Source organism: Ambystoma mexicanum, chromosome 6q (assembly GCF_040938575.1).
Source record: "Ambystoma mexicanum isolate Mex_15411 chromosome 6q, UKY_AmexF1_1, whole genome shotgun sequence".
NCBI classification, from domain to species: Eukaryota; Metazoa; Chordata; class Amphibia; order Caudata; family Ambystomatidae; genus Ambystoma; species Ambystoma mexicanum.
This window is the reverse complement of record NC_090937.1, coordinates 745742348-745767283: the sequence shown is the minus strand read 5'-3', so window position 1 is coordinate 745767283 and position 24936 is coordinate 745742348. Positions and strand designations below refer to the sequence as shown.

Below are 24936 nucleotides of genomic sequence, written 5' to 3'. Positions count from 1 at the left end.
GCTCCATGCGTGTCGACGGTTCCTCAGGCGTCAGCCCAACCACTGAAGTAATCCTCGCAAGACTGTCCTCAATCTCCGCCGATTCGGTGTGAGTTAATGGGTTAGTGGTAGATTTACCGCCTATCGCGGCGTCAGAGGGCCTAGCAGTATATTTTTCGCCTGCGGAAAGGCCTGGAGACCTAGGAGTAGGTTTTGGGCCTTAGGGGGCACCGGAGCCTCAGAAGATCGCGCTTCGACATGTAAACCCGTTTTAGAGGTAGCGCCCTTAGCTTTGGAGTGCCCAGTCGCAAGACGCGGATGCAGGAAAGGCTGTTGATCTACCAGATCAGAGGATTCCGTCGAAATTATCGGCTGTCCTGTTGCCGCGTTCACCTTTTTCGACAGAACCGTCGAAATCTGTGATGGGGTTGTGTGATTAGTGTGTGGTTTCTGTACGCCCCTCTTGCTGGGTGTTGTCCCCAAAGCGTGACTTATGTCAGGCCTAGAGGGGTTGGGGATGGGCGTAGCAGACCTAGAAGTGTCCGCCTCAAGGTCGATGACATCCGACACGGATGTCTGGTCATCATCAGTGCCCCTGTCACTTCTGGCGGGTGGGTGGGTGTGACAGTGGGGGAACAGGGTTGAGCCCGCAACATGCTGTACATGGCCGACCGCTTTACACAGCGCTCCTTAAGGGTCCTAGGCCGAAGGAGTCTGCAGGCCGCACACCCCTTCTCGTTGTGACCTAGGAGTAGACCAGAATTACATGTACTGTGCTCGTCTTTCCACAGGTACCTGACCCTACACTTAGGGCAGAACCTAAATGGTGTCCTTTCCATAGCGAAATGTATAGACAAAGATGACCAGACCTAGAGGGCAACGAGGGGGAAAGAGGAAAGACATAACGAAAGATATGGCCACCTGTACCCCCACTCTCCCTACTGTGTAGGCCGGCCAGGCGGCCCCGCCACGTGGATGGCTCAGCCGCCGGATCTTAGGCACTGAAATCCACCACCGTAGAAACTTCCCACAGTCTTCATTGAAGTTCTTGAATCACGTCGAAGTGACTTATGGGGAAATAACCGACAAAGTCGATATAAAGATAAACAATGTCTCTTATGAAGAGCTCCGCTATGGGGCGACCAGTTATCTGGGTGGAACAAAACAATCTGAGGGACCTCGGCTCGTGAGTGATTTTGGGTACACCACACGTCACGATGGGGATAGTGTTAGACACGCCTATGCTGACGTCCTCTTTAGGTCCCCGAAAGACGAGATGCAATACTCCACGGTTACCACTGGCTGTCGCACCATATGCACAGAATGTGATTCTAAGCAGATTAACAAGCATCAGAACATATAGTATAGCCACAGAGAAAATGAAACTGTTGTGGGTTCCAGTATTAGAACCAGTAGCACATTTTAGCAAGTGACCTTCCTTAATATTTCAGGGAAAAATATACACATTACCAGCAATAGTACATTTTCCATTTGAGAAATGAGGGGTATGACTTTAGAAATTGATATCACTTTAAAAGTGTTTTATTCTGGCCAAAGACAGACCTTTTTAAAAGGTGTTAACGTATCAGACATATTTTCCCTGCTCCATTCAGCTCTTTGGTGTGGGGCAGGGAGTATGCATGAGGAAAAATTAAGTTGCAGGTGTCACTCAAGTTATGCTCGATGATGATAAACTCAGGAAATCATCCATTGAAGTTTGCATTAGGAAATATTTACTTTATCAGTGTACCACACAGCAGCCTTAGAAGGTGGATTAGCAGAGACCGAAACATAATTTTGAAATGGGCCACCACAATCCCTGTGCATCTTCAGCTAGCTGTTAAATTTGGCTTGAGAAATGGCAGTGGAGCACCTGGAAATCACACGCAATAAAGGGAAGGATGACACCTAGAACTAATGTAATCTACTAGCTTCTTTGCATACTATTAAAGAGCATTTTGGGAACATAAGAATTCAAACTAATTTTATAAATGACATTTGTGAACGCATACCAAACCTGCTATCCTTCTGAGCACTTAGCACATACTGGATGTCCTGCTTATGTCATTAATGATGAGCTCTGTGGTGAACCAGAAGGAGTCTGACTAGAGCTTAATATTTTAAGGGTGTTTATTTGAAATAAACAAAAAATGCCTACCCATCCCTATTGCTATGTGGCATTTTCCCTGCCTGACCAAAGGGTGCTCATCAATTGTCAAAATCGAAATCTTCCTCCGTCCGAAACCTAGCTTTTCTCTGACCTACCACCTTTTAGAAAATAAACATAAAAATTTGCCAGAGCAGTAGTCTTTCCACTCTGGGATTCTTCTGACCACAGCTACTTGGGTTGCTCCCAAGTACTGTTCCTTGGTCTAGCAAGGATTTTCAATAGTTTATGAAAGTAAGGTTTTCAGTCATCTCCAAGTTCCTTGTAACCAGTTTTAAGTCTTGACACATATCCAATAGTTCCAGTTCCTTCAAAGGAGAAATTATTCTCTTAGTTCGATTCCACCAACTTGGACGTTGTCTTTCAAATTGTTCTTGATTTAGGATTGAGTATTAGAGCTTTGCAATTTCCCCGTATTCCAAATGTTGAAACCGGTTACTTATTTTTCTAGAGCTCCCCAAACCTTCTTGCCCTCTGATATGCTCAACTCAGCTTTGATTCTTTAGCAGCTGCGGAGTTCAGCAATCTGGTTTCTTGGACTCCTGTAATCCTTTCAGCTTCTTGTCTCACTCGCTTTAGTTAAGCCCCTTTGGCTTTCGGATTTGCTTGACTCAGGGATGTAACCGTTCGTACCTCTCCCCGGCTTTAACTTCCCGGGAGTGCTCACCTCCCTTTGCCGAGGGGCAGAGGCATCAGTGAGCAGCCAGCATGCAGGGTTGAGACCAGGAACAGCCTGCTACAGGCTGACTGCTCTGATGTGGTACCGAGCAGTGAAGCCTTGACTGCTTCCATGGAAGGAACCCAACTGCGACGAGCCCAGTGATTGAAGCAGCGGGCTCCAAGGTACCGAAGAGCACCGACGGAATAGATGCTGAGGAAACCTCACAACAGCCAAAGCAAACGCATCCCCTGAGGAACGCTGCAGCGATGAATCAGGTAAGCGATGGTTCCTGGGAATCTGGACTAGGGCAGAGGGATTCGGCCAGATTCCAAGCAGGTCCAAGAAAGACAGTAATAAAACACTGAGAAAGGGAAAGAATAACCCAAACTGGAGTAAGAGAAACAGATACTCAAGACCATGTGGAACTTGAGAGAGACCAAGCCAGGAAGAGAGAACCAGATACCGGGGTCAGTGTGCAACTTGAGAAACCCCAAACCAGGGACAACGAAATTCCTGAGCAACGGTGGAAAGACAACAGGGTACCTGAGTCTGTGTGGCACTCAAGAAACCCCAAACCGGGGCGGGAGAAGCAGACACCTGAATGAAGGAGACAGCAAAGCCAACCAAAGCCGGTGTAGAGAAACAGATAACTGAAACAGCGTGAAAGTCAAAAAGTTCCACACCGGGAAGAGTGAAAAAGGACACGCAAGTCAGGGTGAAGATTTGACCGTTTGGAGCAGGGGCGCGAGAAATAGATATCTAAACCAAGGTGAAAGCCAGGATACCCCACGAAGGGGTACAGGACCGGAAAGCCTAAGAAAGGCAGGATAGCCAAAGACTGGCTGAAAATCAAAAGACCCCACAAAATGTCCAATAGCCCACAAGGGGCAGGACCCACAAGGGGCAATGAGACCGAATAGCAGCAACAGGATTGGAACCCAAGATACAACAGGTTAGAGTGAAAGACATTAACAGTCACAGAAATACAGACAAACTGAGACAGGTAGAACCTGTTATCCTGTCAGAGAAGGTGCGAAACAGTCCCTTAATTGTGAACTGTATAGCCAGGCAGACTGCCTGGAACAAGAGATGAGAACATGTTTGGTGGCGGTCAGAAACCAGCCGCCATTTCCCCAACTTAAAGGAGCGATTATATCAAAAATATTCTTGCGTAAAACTGTTGCCATTTAAAATAATAAAACATGTACAATGTTTTTTTTTTATTTTTATTTCATTGTGAAATGAGCATTTTAGTGGGCTTGAAAGTCCTGCTTTTCAACCCTATGCAGGCATCCATTTTGTATGGAGTGTATTGTGTTTGTCCTTCAATACTATGGCAGCAATAATCAAACACAGTTCTCTGCCCCCCTAACCCCTCCAGGGAGACCATGCTTGCTTACTGCGGTCTGAGCAGTGAATTCAAACACATGATAGAATTTTGCTAGGACTACAAAGTCCTATGATTGTTCTACTAATATAGCAAATTAGCCCTGTGCAGAAGAATGAAATTAGTTTAATTCTTCTGAATACAGCTTATATTATGGCAATAACCACCGGGCCATTACTGCCTAAGGTAATGTCCCCAGGGCCTGAAGTTACAGGCCCAAGCGTAGCAAGAGCGTTACCGGCGAGGTGGTTATTACCATTAGTATTCCAGGGTCTGCAGTCTTGGGATACTAGTTTTCTGGAGTTTGCAGCCCCGGAATACTAATGCGCTGACAAAACCTTTTCAAGCGGCATTTCTTTTGCCGTTTGAAAAGGTATCACTGCAGTACGCGTTAGTTCTAGGAATACTAGAACGCACATACTGCTTCATTAGTACGGAGCAACAGAGCGCAATTTTGGGCCAACTTGCTCCGTACTAATGAATAGGGGAAAATAAACATAAAAAATTGCCACCTTGGAAAAGAGAGAAGGGACTAAGTGTGGTCCCTTCTCTCTTTCCATGGTCACCTGAAAAAAAGTGTACCTGGCACGCGATGCACGTACGTGCGTCCACGGGATTACACTGTGGTATGGCTCTGTTAGAGAGGATTAGGGAGGCCTCTATAATTGTTCTTCTTAATCCCGCTAAGGACCCATTATTATGCTAATCCTAGCGGCCACCTTTACTACTGAACAGTGACAACAAGACACACTGATATTAGCAGCTGTAAAATTATCTGCAGCCATCATGGGCATTCCTAATCCTCCAAGATTGGCTATTAATATGATGTACACTACTACTATCTTGCTCCAGAAAATGATCAAGAAAATGGGATAGCCTCCCCAGCTGTCTCTCAATCTATTCTTGATGAGATCTGGCAATTAGAAACCTCTTTTGATGCTGGACTGTGTAGGGAATTGTTCAAGCTAAGAATAGTAAAACTAGAAGACCATTTTCGAATCAGCATTTCATACGCTTGAAGAATTTATTGACATGGGTGGTACATTTGCAATTCAAATAATGATTTATTATAAGATAAAGGGTGAATTGGCATATATCATAGCTACATCCCCCTGGTCGCTAAAGAACACCCTGTAATCACCCTTCTGATGGCGCGCAGCAACCAGAAACACTTGATTACATCACTATTGAAATGAATGACAAATAGAGCAGGCTTTGTGACAGCAAGGACAAGATGGAAAAATAGTTTATATATGGGATTTACTGGCGTAACATGGTTGAGATTATGTAAGGTATGAAAGATGATCTTTGAATCCCAAACACAAGCTCATCCTGTTAAAGTTATACAAATTAACTCATTATTTTCAAGTAAATCTGATGCCTGCCCTAAATGTGCAGGATCCAATGTGGACTTTCTGCATAACATGCTCATGCTGCAAGGTATCATATTCTTGGTCTCAAATGGAATCAGAGTTGCGACTATTGTTGAGGAGGCAGTACTGTGCAACCCAGTGACCTGTCTGATAGGTGATTTTCAACAATTCTCAGAAAGAATATTAAGATTTGTGGGTCTGAGCCTACTGCTTCTGAAGAGGCAAATCGCAATACAGTAGATGGATACTTTTGTCCCTAAACTACAGTCCTGACGCAGAGACTTAATTTGGTGTCATGAACACCTACAGAGAACTATTTGTGCAAGGATCTAAACCAAAGGATTATTGTCCACACCTTTATGAATACTGCTCATGAGTGTGATGCCTCTACAACAATGGGTCCACCTGTCTTGCTGTGAGATTTACCAGTATACTCCTCATACAACATTTACTCCAAGAGTATAGAAATGCTTCAACGCTAGTTTTATTTCGCTTTGAAGAACTGTGTTTTACCTAGCTTTATTGTTTGTGTTTATAATCCACCTCTGATGTACCATTACAATACTATTTTGCTTGTTCCATTTAAGTTTCGTAGTGGATAGATAGAATTGGGAAGACAAGGAAAGGGGTCCTCGCATTAGGCGATAGATATATATATATATATATATATATAATTTTTTTCTTAAACAGTATGGCCAAATTCGTGCAAAGTTATTGAGCTATGAGTTTAGAAAAACACAATGGGGAGGCAACCAGCAAATTGTTTTCATTGTTCTTATTAATCCCCCTGCACTGATATGAACACCTGCAGTGATATGAACACACAGTGTGTTAGTTTCAAATCCAAGTGAAATGAGTTTTATTGATTTTTATCGAGCTGGGTGATAGCTACACATTAATTATAATGTATTGAAGTTTCAAAACTGGGGGCAAACCACCTATGTAAAGAAAATCGTACTATTTGGTATTCGTTTGTCTTTTGACCAGTGTTTGTCTTCATCTATGATTCGTGATTGTTCCAAGGATTTTAACTTTATTGTGCTTGATGGCTGATGTGCAGATAATGAACAAAGTTAAAGGTTCTTGAATGTGCTAATTTGTTTGTATACCTATTTTATTCTTTAGGACTATGGGGTGAAAGACGATGAACTGCAAGCAATCTTGAATTATCTACTGACTATTCATGAGGTAACGTTCAGTGTTCCAGATTTCCTTTTTAATAGTTGTGAGAATGAGTTCTCACTTTGCTGATATAGCAAACCTAGATTTACAGTGACTAGCTAGGAAATATTGTCACACTTTTTAGACCCCATAAGTCTCAGAATGCCAAGAACATGCAACAAGGTATGTGTTAGAATTAACTGCAGTTGACATTTTGTGAATGGATCCTTGGGAAAGCTGCTATGCATTCTGTGCACAAAGTAACTGCCATTGTGGCATGACGTGTCAGAAGAAGGATGCAGACACTTTGGGTCTGATTCACAGAAGCGTTTTTATGATGGTGCAATCCCACAGGAACATGTTCTGTGAATCGGGCCCTTTATGGGCATTGTTCACAAGAATTTTATTAAAGTTAAATAAGGGCTAGCTTACCCTATCTCTATTGATGAGCCCTGTCTATTTTCTAACTAAGGTGCTCATCCGTCAGTTGTGAATGTCCAAAAGGAACACAGTCCGCTGTCGAAAAAAAATTAACCTATCTCACCCTACCACTATATCAACTAATTTATAAGAGGAGAATGACTCCCTTCTCTTGAAAGTACTCATTGGTACCCATTTGTAAGTTTCTTCAATAATAGGTAATCTCTGGATATTTCTTGTCACAGTCCTTGTAACTCTTCCAGCGCGTATTGTAGTTTTCCGCTTTGCTCGACAACCTCTTCTGGTTTCTTTGTCAGAATGACCTTTTCCTTGCGGCCAATTGTGGCTAGGTTCGCTTTGGTTTGTTTGCTTTTTATTTAGCTTTGCTTGTCTGTTTTCTTTAAAATGAGAATCATCGTACCCTCTCCTTTTGATATTTTCTTGGTCATGTATATATTGACTTGTGAAACGACTTGTAACTCCCCCCGCACCCCACCTTTCCAAGGGTGTTATTGCTTGTATGTCTTTCCGCTTTGTATTATCTTTTTCTCTTAAAGCTTCATAGCCCATTTCCTCAAAGGGGGACTTTTTCTCATGCTTTATACTGAGACGAGTTATTTGCCTATTATATTGATCCTCTTTTGGCAGCCCGTTATCCGTGATCTCCCAGTTAGCTCTTATTTAGAGGGGAAGTGTTTCTGGGAGCCTTTTTCCTTCTGGTCCTCTTAGGTCACCAGCCGTCGTAACATACTCATTGATGATCTGATTTTCTCCCGGCTCTTTTTTTTTTTGCTCGTTGATGTCCTTGTCCATTGACAAGGATGGGGATACACTGTGTCAGTCCTGGTACTATGGTATCGGAGATGTTGGAGGTACATGAAATACTGTGGCTTAAAGGTACATGCTCCTTTCCAGTAGGCTTTTTACCTCCATTCCGAGTTTCTTCTCAGCCATGATATTTAAGTCTTTGATGTTGTAGACCATGCCATGTAAGCCATAAGGTGGATGTCTCTCTAGGGAGTTCCTTACAGGAACTGTAGTCCTTGTCCCCAAAGGGGCAGTCCCTCCCGGTGAGGTCCCACTTGCCTCTTCCCCTAAAGAGGGTTATTGCAGAGCGGGATCACCTCTCCCGAGCCTCACAGGGGGGCAGGGAGGGGACAAATTCCCTCAATTAGTCAGTAGGCACCACGTATAAACTCGGATCTGCAATGCTATCAATTATATTTGATTCACACCAGAATCCCCCTTCCTCATAGAAAGCAACAAACACCGAGACCGAGACCTAGACCTGGCAAAACTGATCATTTGATGGTTTGAACTAGAGTGGTAACCCCACAAAACTCAATTACACATATAGTCAAATAATGTAAAAATATAGTAGCCATGAAAACAATTGAGGACAAATATCTAATGTTCAGTCAGATAAATATAGTCTTCCAAAAATGTCTTGTAGAAATCTTTTTATTAATGGACAAAGACGCAAATCTAAAAATAATGCATTTTGGATATTGCATCCATTATCAGGAAAAACATCTGAAAATGTGAAGATAGTAGAATGGCTTCCTAAGAGGGGGCAAATGTAAACATAAAATGTTGAGAGTATCCAACTATTTGTTATCAAGCTCGGAAAATGCGAAATGGCTGAGGGCAGAATAAAAAACAAAACACACACAATTGTGCACCAATGACCACCTAAAAAGTACATCAGGATGCCAATGGGGTAAATAGCTTGCATCTCGGCGGAAGCCGAAACTAAAGTACAACTACCACCAACATACCCCCTAAAACCAATGTAAGATGATATAATCACCCCACAGCAAAAATGGTGTGCCTTACAATGCACACATGGAACTGGGTTGCCTTAGTGACAACCCAACACCATATACATTAAGTAAGGCAATCAGGATTGCAATGGCATGGGTACTTCAGAAGAAACCCCTCTGACGTCCAAAAATAAGCCAGGGATCCAAAATAAATCGAAGGAAAAGGTTATGGGTCCCTAAAAGTGACCCTAGAATTCCCAAACATAGCACTTCTGTCTTAATACTGATGAATACATTTAAACTTGAACTACCTGCATCTACTAAATTGTAATGTGCTTATACCGTTGCCCAATGACAATTATGTAAATTATTTTTTTCTTACATTAGCTTTTTACATTTTTAAGTTTTACTTTTGTCCACGGAATTTAAGTCTGAAATGGAGTGCCATATAGTAATGTTAGGGTCACAGTTCCCTAGCTGTCCACATATGCCAACTTGATGATGTCTGTAATTGTTTCACAACCTCATAAGGTTACAGGGTCTAGTTATAGTCAACCATTGGTCAACATTTCAAAATGACCACCAAATGCTGCTCCCCACACTTTGCTGGAATGTCAACATGTGCAGAGGCATAACAAGTAGAGTAAACCGAATCGTGGACACCTCAAAATAATTATCTTGTGCTTTTAAGTTCAGTACTGTATTTTAACTGCCCATGGCAATCTGCTAAAGCAGCAGAGTCTGTTTGGCAACATGTGAAGACACTTACACTTGGAAGGTGTGTGGGTTGCCATGCAATGCAGGTTAGCAGTCTTTTTTCCAGGAAAAGAAAAGCGTTTTTTACAAGGAAAGGCTTGTCTCTGGGGGTGTGCACAAGGGGTTGCCGCAAAGAAGGAACTTGTGGCTTCGGGGAGTATTACCCCACAAATAAAGTAACAAACTGGTTTCTGGTGGCAACAGTGGTAGGTGGGCAGTTAAGTATACAAAAACTTTTGTTTGAAATGCCGCCCGACGAGCACAAATTGGTACTGAAGGAGGGGTAAGCAGTAGGTTAAATGTGGTGAATGCAACAGTGTCTGGAGTTTATTTAGAGCTTTTGTGTATTGGTTTCTCATCAACCACTAGGGGGTGAGAAGTAATCTTATTCTAATTAGCAATTTATAATGGCTAAATTGGTGCACATAATTTTGCGTGTTGACCCTTACTTTGAGGAGAAGTAGTCCTGCATCCCCTTAGCCATTGTAATTAGAACTTTTTTTACTTTTAGAATTCTTGTTTGCTTCCGGTTTTTTCTTTATGAACTCATGTCCACACTGGCTACCATAGTCAGATAATTTATTTTGTTTACTTTTGTACTTTCACATTTGGGCATGCTACTGTTCCGTCTTTGATTTTCCACCAGAAATTTTTCATCTCCTCAAGCAGTTGTCATTGAATTTAGATATGGTTTTTAATAAAGGTCAAATCAATTCTTTCTAGTTTTCAGTTTTAACTATCCATCTATGTATCTAGTGCCACAATGTTAGTTGGCGCACTATATATTTAGCATCTTTCAAAATGATTTCCATTTCACTCATGTGTTGTCCTAATTCTCGCATTGGCATACTTAGTTATTTGTTCTTCTTTTGTGTTTTTAAGGAGTGCCCTTTCATAATCTGTGGTGTGCCTGTTTTTATTTTCCTATTTTTGTATGATGTACCGAGCCAGAAAATGTGCCTCCCTCCAGTATCGTGGAAGGTGTGACTTTAAAAACCCACAGCTGCTATATCTGCCGCAGTTTTATATTTTTTTTCAAGTTTGTCTTTTTATTGACATTTCGACAACAGCAAAGAAACAATAACCAATACGTCTGACAATAGCAATGCTTAGCCGAAATGTAACTTTTGCAAACATAACGTTAATCGTGTCCCCTAACTTTAAAAAAAAAAAAAAAGAAAAAACGATTGAGCTCTACACCATCCTTACTATCAAGTTTATAGCTTGTGTTTGCATGGCTGTCTTGGAGAGTATTGCCCCCTCATTTTCATGCTCCACTGATCTCAGTGATGTGATTTTCTTTCTGTGCTCGGTGTGGCCTATACAAAAAGTTCTTATTCCCAAGAGTTGTCTAGAAAGGGTGCCCAAGTTCATATGTTTTTAGTCCTGGTGTCTGACACTAGGGCAGAAAGTGTTTCCATTGCTATGATCTCCCACACTCACCTGTATGAGGTAATGGGCCCCTCTGGGGTTTTCCAAAGCCTAGCTCGGGTTATTCAGGCTGCCATCAACAAGTGCGATATGAGATCTGACGTAGGCACTGTCATAGGGTAAGAGTCATCTTCAGTCACATCACCTAATGCTAAAAGTAACGGACATAGTTGGGAGGGTCTGGCCCAATATATCCTTTATTCTTGCCAGGATGTCTTAATCATAAAGTTGTATGGTTGGGCAGAACAGCCACATGAGCCATATCCCCATCATGACCACAGTTATGCCTATTGGGCCTAGAGAACCAAGCGACTCCTCACTGATGGCGCCCAACGAGGCCTGAAACATGTCTGGGTATGCTTGTGATCTCGTACAGAAGGGATGTGACCAAGCAGTTCAGGCTGGACTGCCCCTTTTGGGGTGGGACCAAGCCTGATTTGCATATGGTCTTTCCTTTCCCCTTTTGTAATGGCTTGGCAGGCAAAGAACAGTGGTCTGGAGAGTTGTCTAGAGCAATGCCAGAGGTTAAGATTAATTCTAAACATTCCAGCCATCGCCTCTTGTTTTGCCAGACACTGTCGGAACATTTTGGAAGAATACTGTGCTATGGACTCTGTGGTGGTCAAGTACCAGTGATAATACAATTTCGGAGCCCCTTCTTTTATAAAAGTGCACCTTGAGCTCTTATGCGCCCGAGTCCAAATATGTTGCCATGATTCCCAGGGAATAGCCAACCCCAGTTCCTATTCCCATTCAAGCATATATGGGAGTTTCTCTCCCACAGGGAAATTCTCCAAAAGTCAATAAGTTATCTTCTGAGTCCTCGGCCGCTCTTTTAGCCGCAGTTTCATCTCATACGGTGTCCTGATACCCGCCTGTTTCACACTACTTTTAGTTATCCAATGTCGTATCTATGAATAGCGGAATCGTTCCACCTCTGTAAGGGAATCTCTTTGCATTCATAGAATATGCTGGAAAGGCCTTCCTTCTATAAGTCGCTGAGTCTAAATAGACCCTGAGCGTCCCAATTCTCAAAGGCTCTTTTATGCAAACTGGAAGCGAAAGCCAGGTTTTGGAAAATCAACAAGAGTGGGCCCAGTCCCGTTCCAAATCCCCACTGAGAGCACACTCTCTTCCAATGTCTCAAAATGCAACTCGTAGTCGCTAAGAGTCCCTTGCTAGCTCTTCTGGCTGCTCTTGGGGGAAAGGGGAGATGAGCCAACTGAAAGAACGAGTGAGTCTGTTCAATCTCCTCCACCTCTGGTTTCTCCCTTCTGTCTGCCAATCTAACATTGGGTCCAATTGGGCTACTAGAATGTACCTCTGAATGGAAGGGACATTCGACCTTTAGATTGAAGGACTTTCTGAGCAACCCTTGGGGTCTATGCAGTGGTCGAACTGTTTGAAAAGAAGTAGTGGAACTATGTTCCCTACTGGCCTGCACCGCTCCCCACAAACCCCATCACCACACACCCTCCCACGCACAATACAAACCACAAAACACATGCTCCTGATGTTTAGGGGAACGCTCAATACAGTGCAATAAAAGTGAAAGTTTCAACTTCTTCCTACACTTTTATTTTAAAACAAAACCATTCCGGAACGGTTTCTTTTTAAAATAAAAGTATAGGAACTGTAAAACTTAATTAAAAGAAGTAGAGGAGCACCGCTCCCGCCCACTTCAACCACTGGGTCTATGCTTCCAAATACATTTCCCTATTGCCCTCTGAAGCACCAGCAGGTCTCTATCTGGTATCAAAATTGTCAGTTTTATATTTTAAACACATTTCCAAACTTCTAGGCATCCTCCCTTCAAACTCCTCACTCCTTTCCCCCTTAGTGCAGAAGTACTGAATCAGGCCTCATTGCTAGATGTACTCTCACAGGAAGAAGGGCCATCGGTCCCATGGTGCAAGCACATTAAATCGCTGCTGGCCTTTGAAGGAGTAGAGCTTTTGTGGTTAAACCCATGTGGATGTCAACAGTGGGACAAAAATGATGTAAAAAAAGTAATTACTAATTGACTCAAGGTTGCTGAAAGCACTACTGCGAACTAACTTCTATTGCATGTGAGTGTATGGCCGTTGGACAAGAGTAGGGTTCGTAAATGATCTTGAAGTAATTAAGCCATTTTATACTGGTTTTCTGTACTTTAGATTTCGTTTATGTATACGCCCTCTGGCCTAGCTTATGAATTCTTGTCTTGGAGCCCCTTACTTTCTGATTTGTGTCACTATTGTACCAATATGAAGTAAACTTTACACAATTTTCTGTTCTTTTGTCATTTTTACCTATGATTTCAAGTAATTGTTTCTTAAATCAATGTTAAGAAAAAAATACATATGGAGTTTAACTGCTGCAATCGCATTTTGTAAATCGGTAAACAAAATTGTTGTACTTTGCTTCGCCAAGAACATACACAGAGCATGGATGAGAAGAATTATGATACCAAGGACAGTAAACTGAACGTTTATGGGGGTTACTGTTTCACAATTGACAATTATTTTCTATTCTCTCTTTCCTCTTTCAATTTTATTTTTCTCCATTTTATGATGATTTTATGTATTATGATTTATGTTGAATATATCTATCTTGACTGACTGAATCGCGAACACTACTCTTGTGTTTGAGAACTTGGTATAGACATGTTTCTCCCTGATCTAATGCTGGTTTCTTGCTAACCATTATAATGGCAGTGGTAATATATTTGTAAATACACACATTTGCGGTGCCTTTTCAATATATTTTTTACTAAATTCTTAAAACGTGCTTTGCATTTGCTGCATAGTGCTTTTAGCTAAATTGGCCGTTCAATGAAAGACAGGGAGCCTGAGACTGGCAGAGTTGAAAGCATTTTATAGGGCCTTTTTAGATGTCACCTTAAGGGTCCTTTACAGAATCATTTGTATATGGAGTATACGAATTCTACCTGCGTGGAGTGACTATCTTCTATTAGTCTAGTTCACTTCTCTCCCACCACAAGTTGGGCAACGTGTTCCTCTGAAGAATGCATCAATGAGCAAGTTACATTTCCAGAAAACCTGTGACCATCGATCTTTCTGGACATGGTAAATGTGGCATGTGTCTGCAATGCCAGGTCTGCCTCTTTTGCATAATTACGAAGAACACATCTGTGATATTGTATAGTGGGTATGTCCAGAGAGTCCTGCCACCTATCTGATATTTCCATGTGAAATTTGGTCACCTATTGGAGTTTATTGGCCTGGCATATTTTCGTAGGTTGTACATAATGTTTTGGGAAGCTCTTGGCAAACCCTCAAATAGAGCTATGATCCCCTGTTGAGGATATGCTGTCAGGCTATTTGGTCGTTACTCAATCTTGCTTCCGACTCAAGTGGTTGGTGTTTGTAGTTGAGAGCATGCTGCACTTGGATTTCAAGGACCAATGAGTGTTTCTACAAACTGAGATTGTTTGCCACATTTGCCTTACTGGAAGTACTCAAAAGGATGATGGGTGCCTTACATTAAGTGTGTTCTGTCCCAGATCTACTCTATGCCAACCTGTATCACTCTGGACTCTGGATTGTCCATAGCATGAAAGAACCCTACTCCCCCAGGCATGTATTTCTCTAGGATGTTACTGACCACAAATACCTCCTACAGTTTTGGGTCTTTCAGCCAGGCACAGTTGGCTCCGTTTGTTTTCTTACTATCAAGGAAATTCATGAATTTTAATGTCCTTGCACGATTATAATTCTTCTCAAAAGTAACATTTATAAAAGGTAGTACCATGACTGGTATATGATGAAGTGCTTAACGATTTCCCTAAACCCTGTATAGAGCTGACCAAGTGCGGGTATTATGTTCATTGTTATTTTAGGATCTGCAATCCGTAATATAATTCTTACTAGCATTATGTCAAAGGGAATGTTTGTTTTATATATTTATACAGTGCTGAGACCCTGGGTTAATCAAGAATTAACAGGTTGCTGCAAGGTGGGCTGATGCATGTAGAATAAATCAATCTTGATCAGTGCTGTGAGTTTGCTGTTGCTACCTGAAACACCAGTGCACCATTGCTACTGTACCTGCTTTAAAGTGCAGATGCCACCTGGGTGCGTTCTGTATCTGACAAATATTCATAATCGGAAATGCAAATACAGAAAAAGCCAGGGATAATGTTTTCACTAAAGGAATATCCATTGTTATCTATATGCGTGAGAAAACATGAAAATGAGCATACAGGCTGTATGGTTATATTGGTTGCCTCATCAAATATTGCATTTTAACTGCTTGTTACAAAGGATGTTTCCGCCTATGTCATTGAATGTTTTAAAAAGAATGAGTTGCAGAACTGTTAAACCATAAAACTAACCACAAAAACCTACATGGCCTTGATAAAGGCATCTGTTTGACCAACCTTCTCTTCACAGCTAATTTCATTTGGAGATTGCAGAGCTGATCAGATAAGAAAAATATGCTTTTTCATGTTGCAATGGCATTAGTGATGATTTTTAAAAAGAATGTGGAGTCTAAAAAAAAAAAACAAAGAAAATAATGGCTCATGGAAGTTGGCATAGCCGTTGCTTCTGAACAATTGCATTCATTTGAATAGTGTTGTCTTCATCTTTTGGTTATACTATTAGATTATTGTGGTTTTCATTCTTGGTATTCTGGCTGGTGCTGAAATAGGCATATTCTTTCAAAGTAAGCAGGTGGTTTTGCATCCAACTGAATTATTTTGCTGCATTAGTGCACAGTTCTTTTAAGAACCATACTTTCTGGCATGACTATATTGCTGATATGCGTATTACCAATATTTTTCTTCATTTCAAGCTTGCTTACACATTTCATAACTGTACGTATTCTATGAAAAACTCAGTCCTCTTCTATTGCATTTTTGGTCCTACAGGATGACAATTTAATGGACGTCCTGCAGCTGCTAGTTGCGTTGATGTCTGAGCATCCAAGTTCCATGATCCCTGCTTTTGATGCAAGAAACGGGTTACGGTAAGAGGAAGCAAAATGTAAAAGTAATCAAATAACTTAGAATATCTTCTAATTTAACATATTGAAGTCTTAGGGGAAGCACTGTATTCTTAGCTTTTGACTACTACCTGTGTTACCTCAGTAGCCAAATGTTGGTTAAGAAATATAGTGACACTTCTCAGAAATCCAAACTTTTTTTTATCCACCTATACCCATAATTGGGTACCCGTCAAGTCCAGCCATAGACCATACTAATTGTAGAGTTTTGAGATAGCTGTGGCCGGTGAAGCTATTTGAGCATGCTAATGGGTATAGTGCTCTATAGTAATCGAGCTGTGAGCTCTCTTCTGTGACTTCCCAAGTGTTTCTGCAGATCACTGTAAAAGGACATCGAACACTTTTTACCTTCAGTTGATACAACCACTTGTTTCCCAACTGGGAGTTTGTCAATGCTGATGGCCTGCTGTCTGTGAAATTTGCCCACACAGAATAGGTAGTTGAAAGTATTCTGTCTGGAAATCTCAAACCTTTAAATTGCTAACATTTCTAAAACAGCATCTTGTACCTGGATTATACAGTATGAGCAATAGTGTAGCAAAGTAACTAGCTTGCTATAATTGACTGTTTTAAGCTGTCTACTGTTGTACCCGATTTGCCACAGTTAAAAAATAAAGTGTTCTATTGGTCTGTCCACTTACAAAAATTCTTTTGTTTATATAATTTGCATGACCATCCCATGAAGTTCATACATGTTTTTCTTTGTACATTTTGTTCTTCACAGCGATCTGAAGTGCTTTTCTTTCTGCTACCGTCATACTCCACACTGTGTAGTTGTGCAGTACCTTGGAAACATAACGAGAGGCCATCCCTAAGGGCTCTTTTTTCTAATTTCCTGACCCTTCATGCACCGTTCCCCAAAACCATATCGCCTCCTGCCCTTTTTTTATTGAAGTATTTTTCTTTCTGATGTGTACATTCCACCTCCAATTCCTTAAATTACCTCCAGAGGTTGAGTGGATCTGAATCCTCTTCATAAGCATTTGAGGTGCTCGGTGCTGCCTACATCAGTGTCATGGGACCTGTTGGCAGTAGAATTCACGCCCTTTGTACATAATTGGAGCTGCACAAGCACTTTGACATCTGTTTTTATCCCACAGAGAGTAGGAGGTGCACAGCCCCAGGGGTTAGCCACTTCATGCCCTGAAACGTTGTATCTGTAGCCCTGCTCTTGTGCGAAGGAAAAGGAAGTAGTTCCACACCCACAATGTGTCCTCTTCCTCAAAACATGGTCATCCTTCCTCCATTGAGTCTCTCTGCTGGTGCTCCACTGTGGACTCTGTGGAGAAATCTGAACAAACTCTAGTGGATGTTAGTAATGAGCCTTTTTCAACTCCCTCTCATTTGGCTTATTGGAAATCCATAAGGCTGGGCATTATTGATGTATTTAAACTACCTCCCGTCTCACTGACTCAACCCAGGGTCCTGTGTCCCAGCCCACTGCTGTTTTGCATTTCACCCTCCTTCCAGGGAGCCGGAGCTCCATCTGACCACTGCAGCAGCAGTGGCGAGGCCAGGAAAAGGAAATCTCTCATAGCACACACGTGGTAAGCAGACTGCTAAATGTGCCTGAATACCGTTCTTTGCATTTTCTCAGTGCAACATAGCTATTTAAAGCTTGGATGGACATCGGCAGGATTGCTTCAATTGCACCCGATTTTATTGCACTACACACCGAAAACGCTGTGTGAAACCCTTGTTTTGCATTTGTTCACCACGAGCAGTGTATGCTCCAAGATGGCAGCCCAAGGGCCTGATGCTCCACCAGCCAGTAAACCATCCATTTGCTGCTAGGCTGGGATTGGTCAATGGTGCTTCTTTAAACACCAATCCAGCGCCTGCCGGCGTAAGCCGGCCCACCTCCCCAAGGCCCAGCAACCAAGGCTGCTTCCTGTCCTCAGCCTGCACGCCAACGCTGTTCGCCAGGAATGCTGCCCAACAGCTGTTGCCCATGTCTATAAGGTAACACCATCTCGCAAGGACTTCAAATATCTATGCCAGCCGCGAGCCTGTTCTCCTACAATGCATGCAAAGTTTGCCATCCCTGCATAGCACACGTTATGCAATCCGCCACACATTTGCTGCTGTAAAACACCAATCTCTGTTTTACCGCCCCCTACCGTGGCTGCGACTATTTGGGACATACATTCATTTTATCCAGTCCCAGCACCTTGAATGCGCGCCACGCATCACGCCCACACGAAATACTTTGTTCCCAACCGCTCTCTGTCCATTGTGACCCTGCTGCTGCTCATAGTGCAAGGCCAGGCAATCCGAGCACAAACTTAAACTCAATCTCCGACTCAGTTCATGCCCGCGCATTGTGCCTCACTACACTGGAACAGGCACGAGGATTCAAACACATGTGCCTATGTTGACGGCATGCCCTTATGTCTTTGCCCAATGCTCTGCACCATTACGTGATTACACTGTTCACCCATGTACCTTTAGATCTGCTATCATATGCTAGCAGCTATGAATGTTCACCTGTGTAACAGATAATCTCCTAATTCTACTGTGAGCTCTGCCTTCTTGAATGCTCAACACCATGCATAGTTTGACTCATGCACCCAATTGTAAGCCCTGCCATTGATTGCTAGCCCTGTGCATTACCTGACTTATGCATTCAATTGTGAGCCCTGCCATTGATTGCTAGCCCTGTTCATTACCTGATTTATGCATCTATTGTGAGCCCTGCCATTGATTGCTAGCCCTGTGTATTACCCGACTCATGCATCCAAGTGTGAGCCATCCTATTGATTGCTAGCCCTGTGTATTACCAGACTTATGCATATCACTGGTACACCGACCATCTGCTAGCCTCCCCACACACAAATGATGTATATGCCAGCTATTTATACGGTCCTGATAAGGACAATCCTCCACCTACTCACTATTATAGACCTTAATATGCCTTACACTCTATTCTGCCCCTCTCAGCGCCTGTGACATCCCCTAACAATACCACTCATCTAAACGACCTGATCACCAGACCTTGCAACCTCTCCCAAAGAAACCTCAACCTTCGCGCCAGACTCCCCAAAATGTACGAACCCCCAGCCAAATCCTTACACCCCTTCCTCATAACTCCTCTAGAGATCTAAGAGGCCCTCAGCCTAATACCAAAACTTCATCGCATAGAACTACTAATACTCAGCACCTACTCCAGCTCAATATCCGACTTACTCGAGGCCCCACCACCCACGCTAGGCACCACCACAATACCCTGGCACCACTCACTGAGACCACACTGTCTGGTCTAAGAGGAGCCCTAATAAATGCCCGGTCTATGTTGGCACATGCCACAGAAATAGCCGACTTAATTGCAACTGAATAAATTGACTTCATCGCTATCACGGAATCCTGGCTTCACCCAGCAGCCGGCCCAGTGATTATGTTAGCCATTCTGGAGGAATATACCCTCCTAAGAATAGACCGTACTACCTCCCGAGGCGGTGGCTTAGCCATAATTGCCAAAACTAGCTTAGCATTGAGACTCGCCACTCCACCCAATGTAGATTCATGTGAATCCCTGACCGCCAAACTTACCATATCCGACACCCAAACTATATCTATCCACCTAATCTATAGACCTCCAGGCCCCCTAGGCTCCTTCAAAGAGGATCTCACTAGCATCCTATCGGATAACCTTAAAAATGCCTCACCAAGCCTCCTATTGGGAAACTTTAATCTTGGCCACAAAGTCCCTTCAGATCCCAATGCCACACAGATCAAAGATTCTATCGAGGCATTAGGTTTTACCCAAAATGTAACAGGCGCTACACATACTAAAGGTAGAACCCTTGACTGGATAGCAGAGCACAACTGCCAAACTTCCGTCACTGCCATAACACCATTGCCCTGGTCCGACCACCATCTGATCTCCTTCTCCCTAGAAGTCACAGCTCCCCACCATGCCATTACCTTAGCCCCAGCCATTCCCACTAGGAATAAAAAGAACATTACAGCCAATAAACTCATCCCTCTAATCCTCCCTACCTTGAATTCTCTTCCTGCCTCCACAGACCCATTTACCTTGGTTGACGAGTACAACAAAGTAATGTATCTGCCCTAGACACCATACCACCCCTGAAAATTAGAAAGAGCAAACCGAAAAACCATGTCGAAACATGGTTTTCACCCCACCTAAAATCCATCAGACTTGAGAAACGGAAATGCGAACAAATTTGGACACAAGACCCGTCTGATGCTAATAAAAACAACCTCACAAAACTAGCCTCCATGTACAAAAAAGAAATTATCCTTGCTAAACAAGAACAACCTGCGCATTACCCAAGCCAAGTCCATTACTAAAGAACTGTTCACAATTCTTAAAGAAATAGAAACACCTATCCTTGTACCTGACACGTGCCTTAAGGACATAAACTGGTGCACCAGCATTCAGAGCGCCCTAGTTAATAAAATAACGACCCTTCAGTCAATAATCACCAATAAAAAAGATTCCCTCCTCCGCGCCTCCAATCCTAACTATCACCGCTCCTCTGCCCTCGAACACCCCACCTCCTGCCCCCTCTGAACTGCCTACACCCCTCTTCAACTTCAAGAAAGTATCCATTCTAGAAGTTGAAAAAGTCATCCTAACTCTCAAACCATCTAATTGCTACGGTGACCGCTGCCCAGCTCAAAGGTATAAAGGATGTTTCATTCTCTACCGGCACCATTCCCAACAACTTGAAACAGTCTTCGGTCCTCCCACTCCTAAAAAAACAAACTCTTGACCCATCCAGCCCCACTATCGCCCCATTACTACAGTACCGTTCCTGCTGAAGATCCTAGATGAGGTGGCGTACCTCCAAATCCAACAATATTTGGAATGCAACCACCTTCTAGGAGTAAGTCAGTCAGGTTTTAGACCTCAACACGGAACGGAACCTGCGCTGATCGACCTTAAAGCACAAATAGACACCCAGAGAGACAATGGTAATACAGCACTTCTACTGTCGCTTGAATTCTCAGCGGCGTTTGACCTGGTTGACCACAAGACCCTCTGCCAACAACTGGACTCTGCTACCCATTTCTCACAAGAAGCCATAGGTTGGATCCAATCCTTCCTAGACAATAGAACAATGCGGGTCTTCGCACCCTCAGCAGCTGCGGACCCTATACCTATTACCTGCGGTGTGCCCCAGGGCTCATGCGTTTCGCCCACCCTGTACAACATCTTTGCGAAGCCCCTTTTTGATGATCTAGATGGTCTGGGTATCACCTACACTAACTATACAGATGATACACAGATCCTCATCCCATTGACTGGAGATTATAACAAGGATTTGGCCTTCGTGAATAGAGTGTACCTCATCATCCAGGCATGGATGGCATCTCATGGACTATGCATGAATGATGACAAAACAGAACTTCTTATTGTCGGCACCATGGCAAATCTTAACAAACTGGGCCATCTCTACTCTAATGTCACGATAGACAACAATAACATAACAATAGCCAAGGAAGTTAAAACTCTTGGTTTCTACCTAGACTCTACTCCCACTTTCAAAAAACAAGTAAATTCCATGGCCTCGGCTACCGCTTACACGCGTAAACTAATCCGAGCAGCTAAGCCATTCCTCGCACCTAATAATTGCATTACTCTAGCAAAAGCTTTGGTATTATCTAAATTGGATTATTGCAATGCCCTTTACGTAGGGAGCAACAAATACATTACCAATAAGATCCAGATCTTACAAAATAATGCTCTGAGAGCAGCTCTCAATATTCCGAAGAAAACACACACATCCAACAACTGGCTATCCGTAAAGACAAAATCTTCTTAAATCAGCCTCCTTGGCTCATAAATGCCTACACAAGGCCGCCCCACTGTACCTCACCACTAGATTCTTGAGACAATCCACTAACCGCCCTTCTAGAACAGCTACTGCCAATTTACTTCAAGTGCCTAGATTTAAACGTAAGAAGACAGGCGGCAGTAGCTTCCCGGTCAAAGCTGCGCAATATCCTCTTTAAGGGAAGACATACCCTACCCACACTTTAGATCCAACCTTATCCACTGGATCAAGGAACATATCTGACTCCTCACCACTCTATGATCATACTACTGTCCGCCTTTACTGTATAATAACTGCTGTCTGATGTTTCCCTCCACTACATGTTTATCTGCATGATAACTTCAGCACTGCTTTTAATGTATTGTAATGTAATGCACAGCACTGTAACCTAAACTGAACAATCCTCTTTTGCTTTCTGCGCCCTAATACCCTTGGGTCTGGTGCGTATTATAAATAAACAAACAGTGGAGGCCATGGACTTTCTTGACATGGTATATAATATTTCTCTCATTGTATTTCAGAATTATGTGCCCTCTTCGAGTTGGTTTTAGAATTTCTTGAGTTTGTATAGCCTTCACCAAGATGCCTTTACCTTGGACCTTGATCTACCTAATCATCTATATTGGTTAGCGGATGAGCTAGACTTAGCCGAAGTTAAGGATCATATTGGACTATTACCTTCGCTTGATGCGCCTGGTCCCAATGGCATTCCTGGTGGCCTTCATATATCAAATATTGATGTTTGGGCACCTTTGATGGCTACTGTCTTTCGAACTCTACTTGTAACTAGCATTTCGAAGGGATTGTGTCCTCTGACGTATTCCTTATCGTTGATAATTCGTCTCCAGCTTGCTGGCCTCAGAAATGTTCTCTCTGTAGAGGGTGCTGCGCGTCGACGTCCGCCGAGTTGGTGTCCCTCGACAGCCACCGTATCGGCGCCGACGTCGCCATGCTCATAAATAGCAATGCGTGGCGTCTGTTGCTCAGTTCCGTTTTTCTGCGCTTCGTGGGGCCTCGGACATCGTTGCTCAGTTCAGTCAGATAAACCCCTTATATTTCCTCGATAAAACCAACTCATACTCGATGGCTTCCTCATCCGAACCGACGACTCCGCGGTCCGGCTTCAAAAAATGTCGAGACTGCGGAAAGAAAATGTTGCTAACGGATCCTCACAGGATCTGTTTGTGGTGCTTGGGAGCCGAGCACCATTGTTCAGAGTGTGAGGACTGCATGTCCATGACGGCGAAAGCCTTGAAGGAGCGCAAGGGGAAGCTCGAGAGAGGTAAGTCAGTCAAAACCTCCTCGAAAGTTTCTTCAGCCGAGGCATTCGTCTCCTCGCCGTCGAAAACATTCCCATTCTAGGTCTCGAAGTAGCTCCCACCACTCGTCGAGATCTAGACACTCAAAAAAGAGACATCGAAGATCCCCTTCCTCGTCATCTTGTTTCCCCAGAAAGGGTCTCCTGTCCCACAAAACATAGCTCTCGGGCTGAATGGGAGGAATTCAGGAAGAAAATGCTAAGCGTCTTCGAGAAAGCGGCCTCGACCCCCTCGAAGACAGCTGAGGGTGATACCCTGGGTGAAAAGCCCAAAAAATCAAAACGCCGCGAGTCGTTGCACCCGGCGAAAGAGTCCACCCGAGAGCGCCACGGGCCATCGGGTAGGAAGGCATCATCTTCAACGCCGTCGTCGAAAATCCCTACGACTCAAGGATCGGCGCCATCAACGCCGTTATCTTAGGGTTCTTCGATGCATTGGTCGATCGAATCGCCTTTGACGCCGATAAAAGAAAAAACCATGGCTACTTCACAGCCAACGGTTATACCCAGAGCCTCCAGTACAACGCTGAGAACGTCGACATCCTCGAGTAGGATCCCGATCCTCTCGAGTTCCTCGAGGCCTCTTCCAGTTTTCTCGACACCTCTTCCAGTTTTCTCAACGGCTTTCTCAGCGCCTTCGAAGCCTTTTACATCGGCGTCGACGACATCGACTTTTTCTCGACCAATAATGACAAGTTTGGCTCCTTCTGCTTTAGAAATGGGTTTTACACCATTTCCGAGGTCAGAGTACCCCAGATTATCTTCAATCTATGAAGAAGGGGAGGATTCTGATCAAGAAAGACCCTTTAGGCTGCAGAGGACCACACCACCTCTTTCAGAGGATTTTACCTCTGAAGAAAGAAGGTTGAAAGACCTACAGGAATCATTACATGAGGCAAGTGGGCTGGACACTTCCCCAGAAGTGGAATTTGTCAAACCGGACCCATGGGAACATGCCGAAACCTCCTATAGAACCCTGATGGCAAGAATTATTGAATTCATGGGTTGGTCTGCGCCTTCACCTGTTTCAACAGGATGACCTTACAGACATACTAGATAAAGGTCCACCGGAGGATCCTGTGGTCCCTTTCCATACAGCTTTACAAAGGAAGATTTCATCAAATTGGGAAACTCCTGAGGTTATCCCTGCAGTCAATAAAAAATTGTCAGCCAAGTATAGGTTAGCTGCGGCTGACCCAGAATATTTATCAAAACACCCGACTCCAGAGAGCCTGGTGGTTCAAGCGGCAACTTCATCAAGCAGCAGATCCGCTTATCCTACTGTCCCACAGGATAGAGATGACAAAAGGTACGATTCTATGGCAAAAAAAAGTATTTTCGGCTTATAGTATGGCGTTGAAGTCCATCAACCCCCCTTGTACGCTCGCCAGGTTCAGTCACACACTATGGGAGTGTGCTTCATCAGCGGCTGACTGCATACCAGAAGGAGATGAAAGGGAAGCCTTCCTTAACATCATTAAAGATGGCAAAGATGCCATGTGCGAATCGCTTCAAACTGGCATCAATTCCGCTGACAGTATCAGCAGGGCCATGGTGGCAAGTACTACAATCCGCAGGCATGCGTGGTTACGAAAGTCTGGCTTTGCTCCAGATGTACAGGCCAGACTTTTGAATAAGCCCTTTGACGGCTCTTCTTTATTCTGTAAAAAGGCTGATGACAGTCTGGAAAAGTTGCAAACATCTAAAGG

At 43.4% G+C, this 24936-nt stretch overlaps 1 protein-coding gene across 3 annotated transcripts in view; it reads left to right on the top strand.

The window, feature by feature from the left end:
* LRBA (LPS responsive beige-like anchor protein) overlaps positions 1–24936 on the top strand; it is a 3444508-nt gene that overhangs the window by 750349 nt on the left and 2669223 nt on the right. For all 3 annotated transcript variants that reach the window (XM_069631262.1, XM_069631261.1, XM_069631263.1), the window contains exons 16-17: positions 6693–6755; positions 15972–16069. In XM_069631262.1, coding sequence (XP_069487363.1) covers positions 6693–6755; positions 15972–16069 — 161 coding nt within the window. The remainder of the gene's footprint in view (positions 1–6692; positions 6756–15971; positions 16070–24936) is intronic.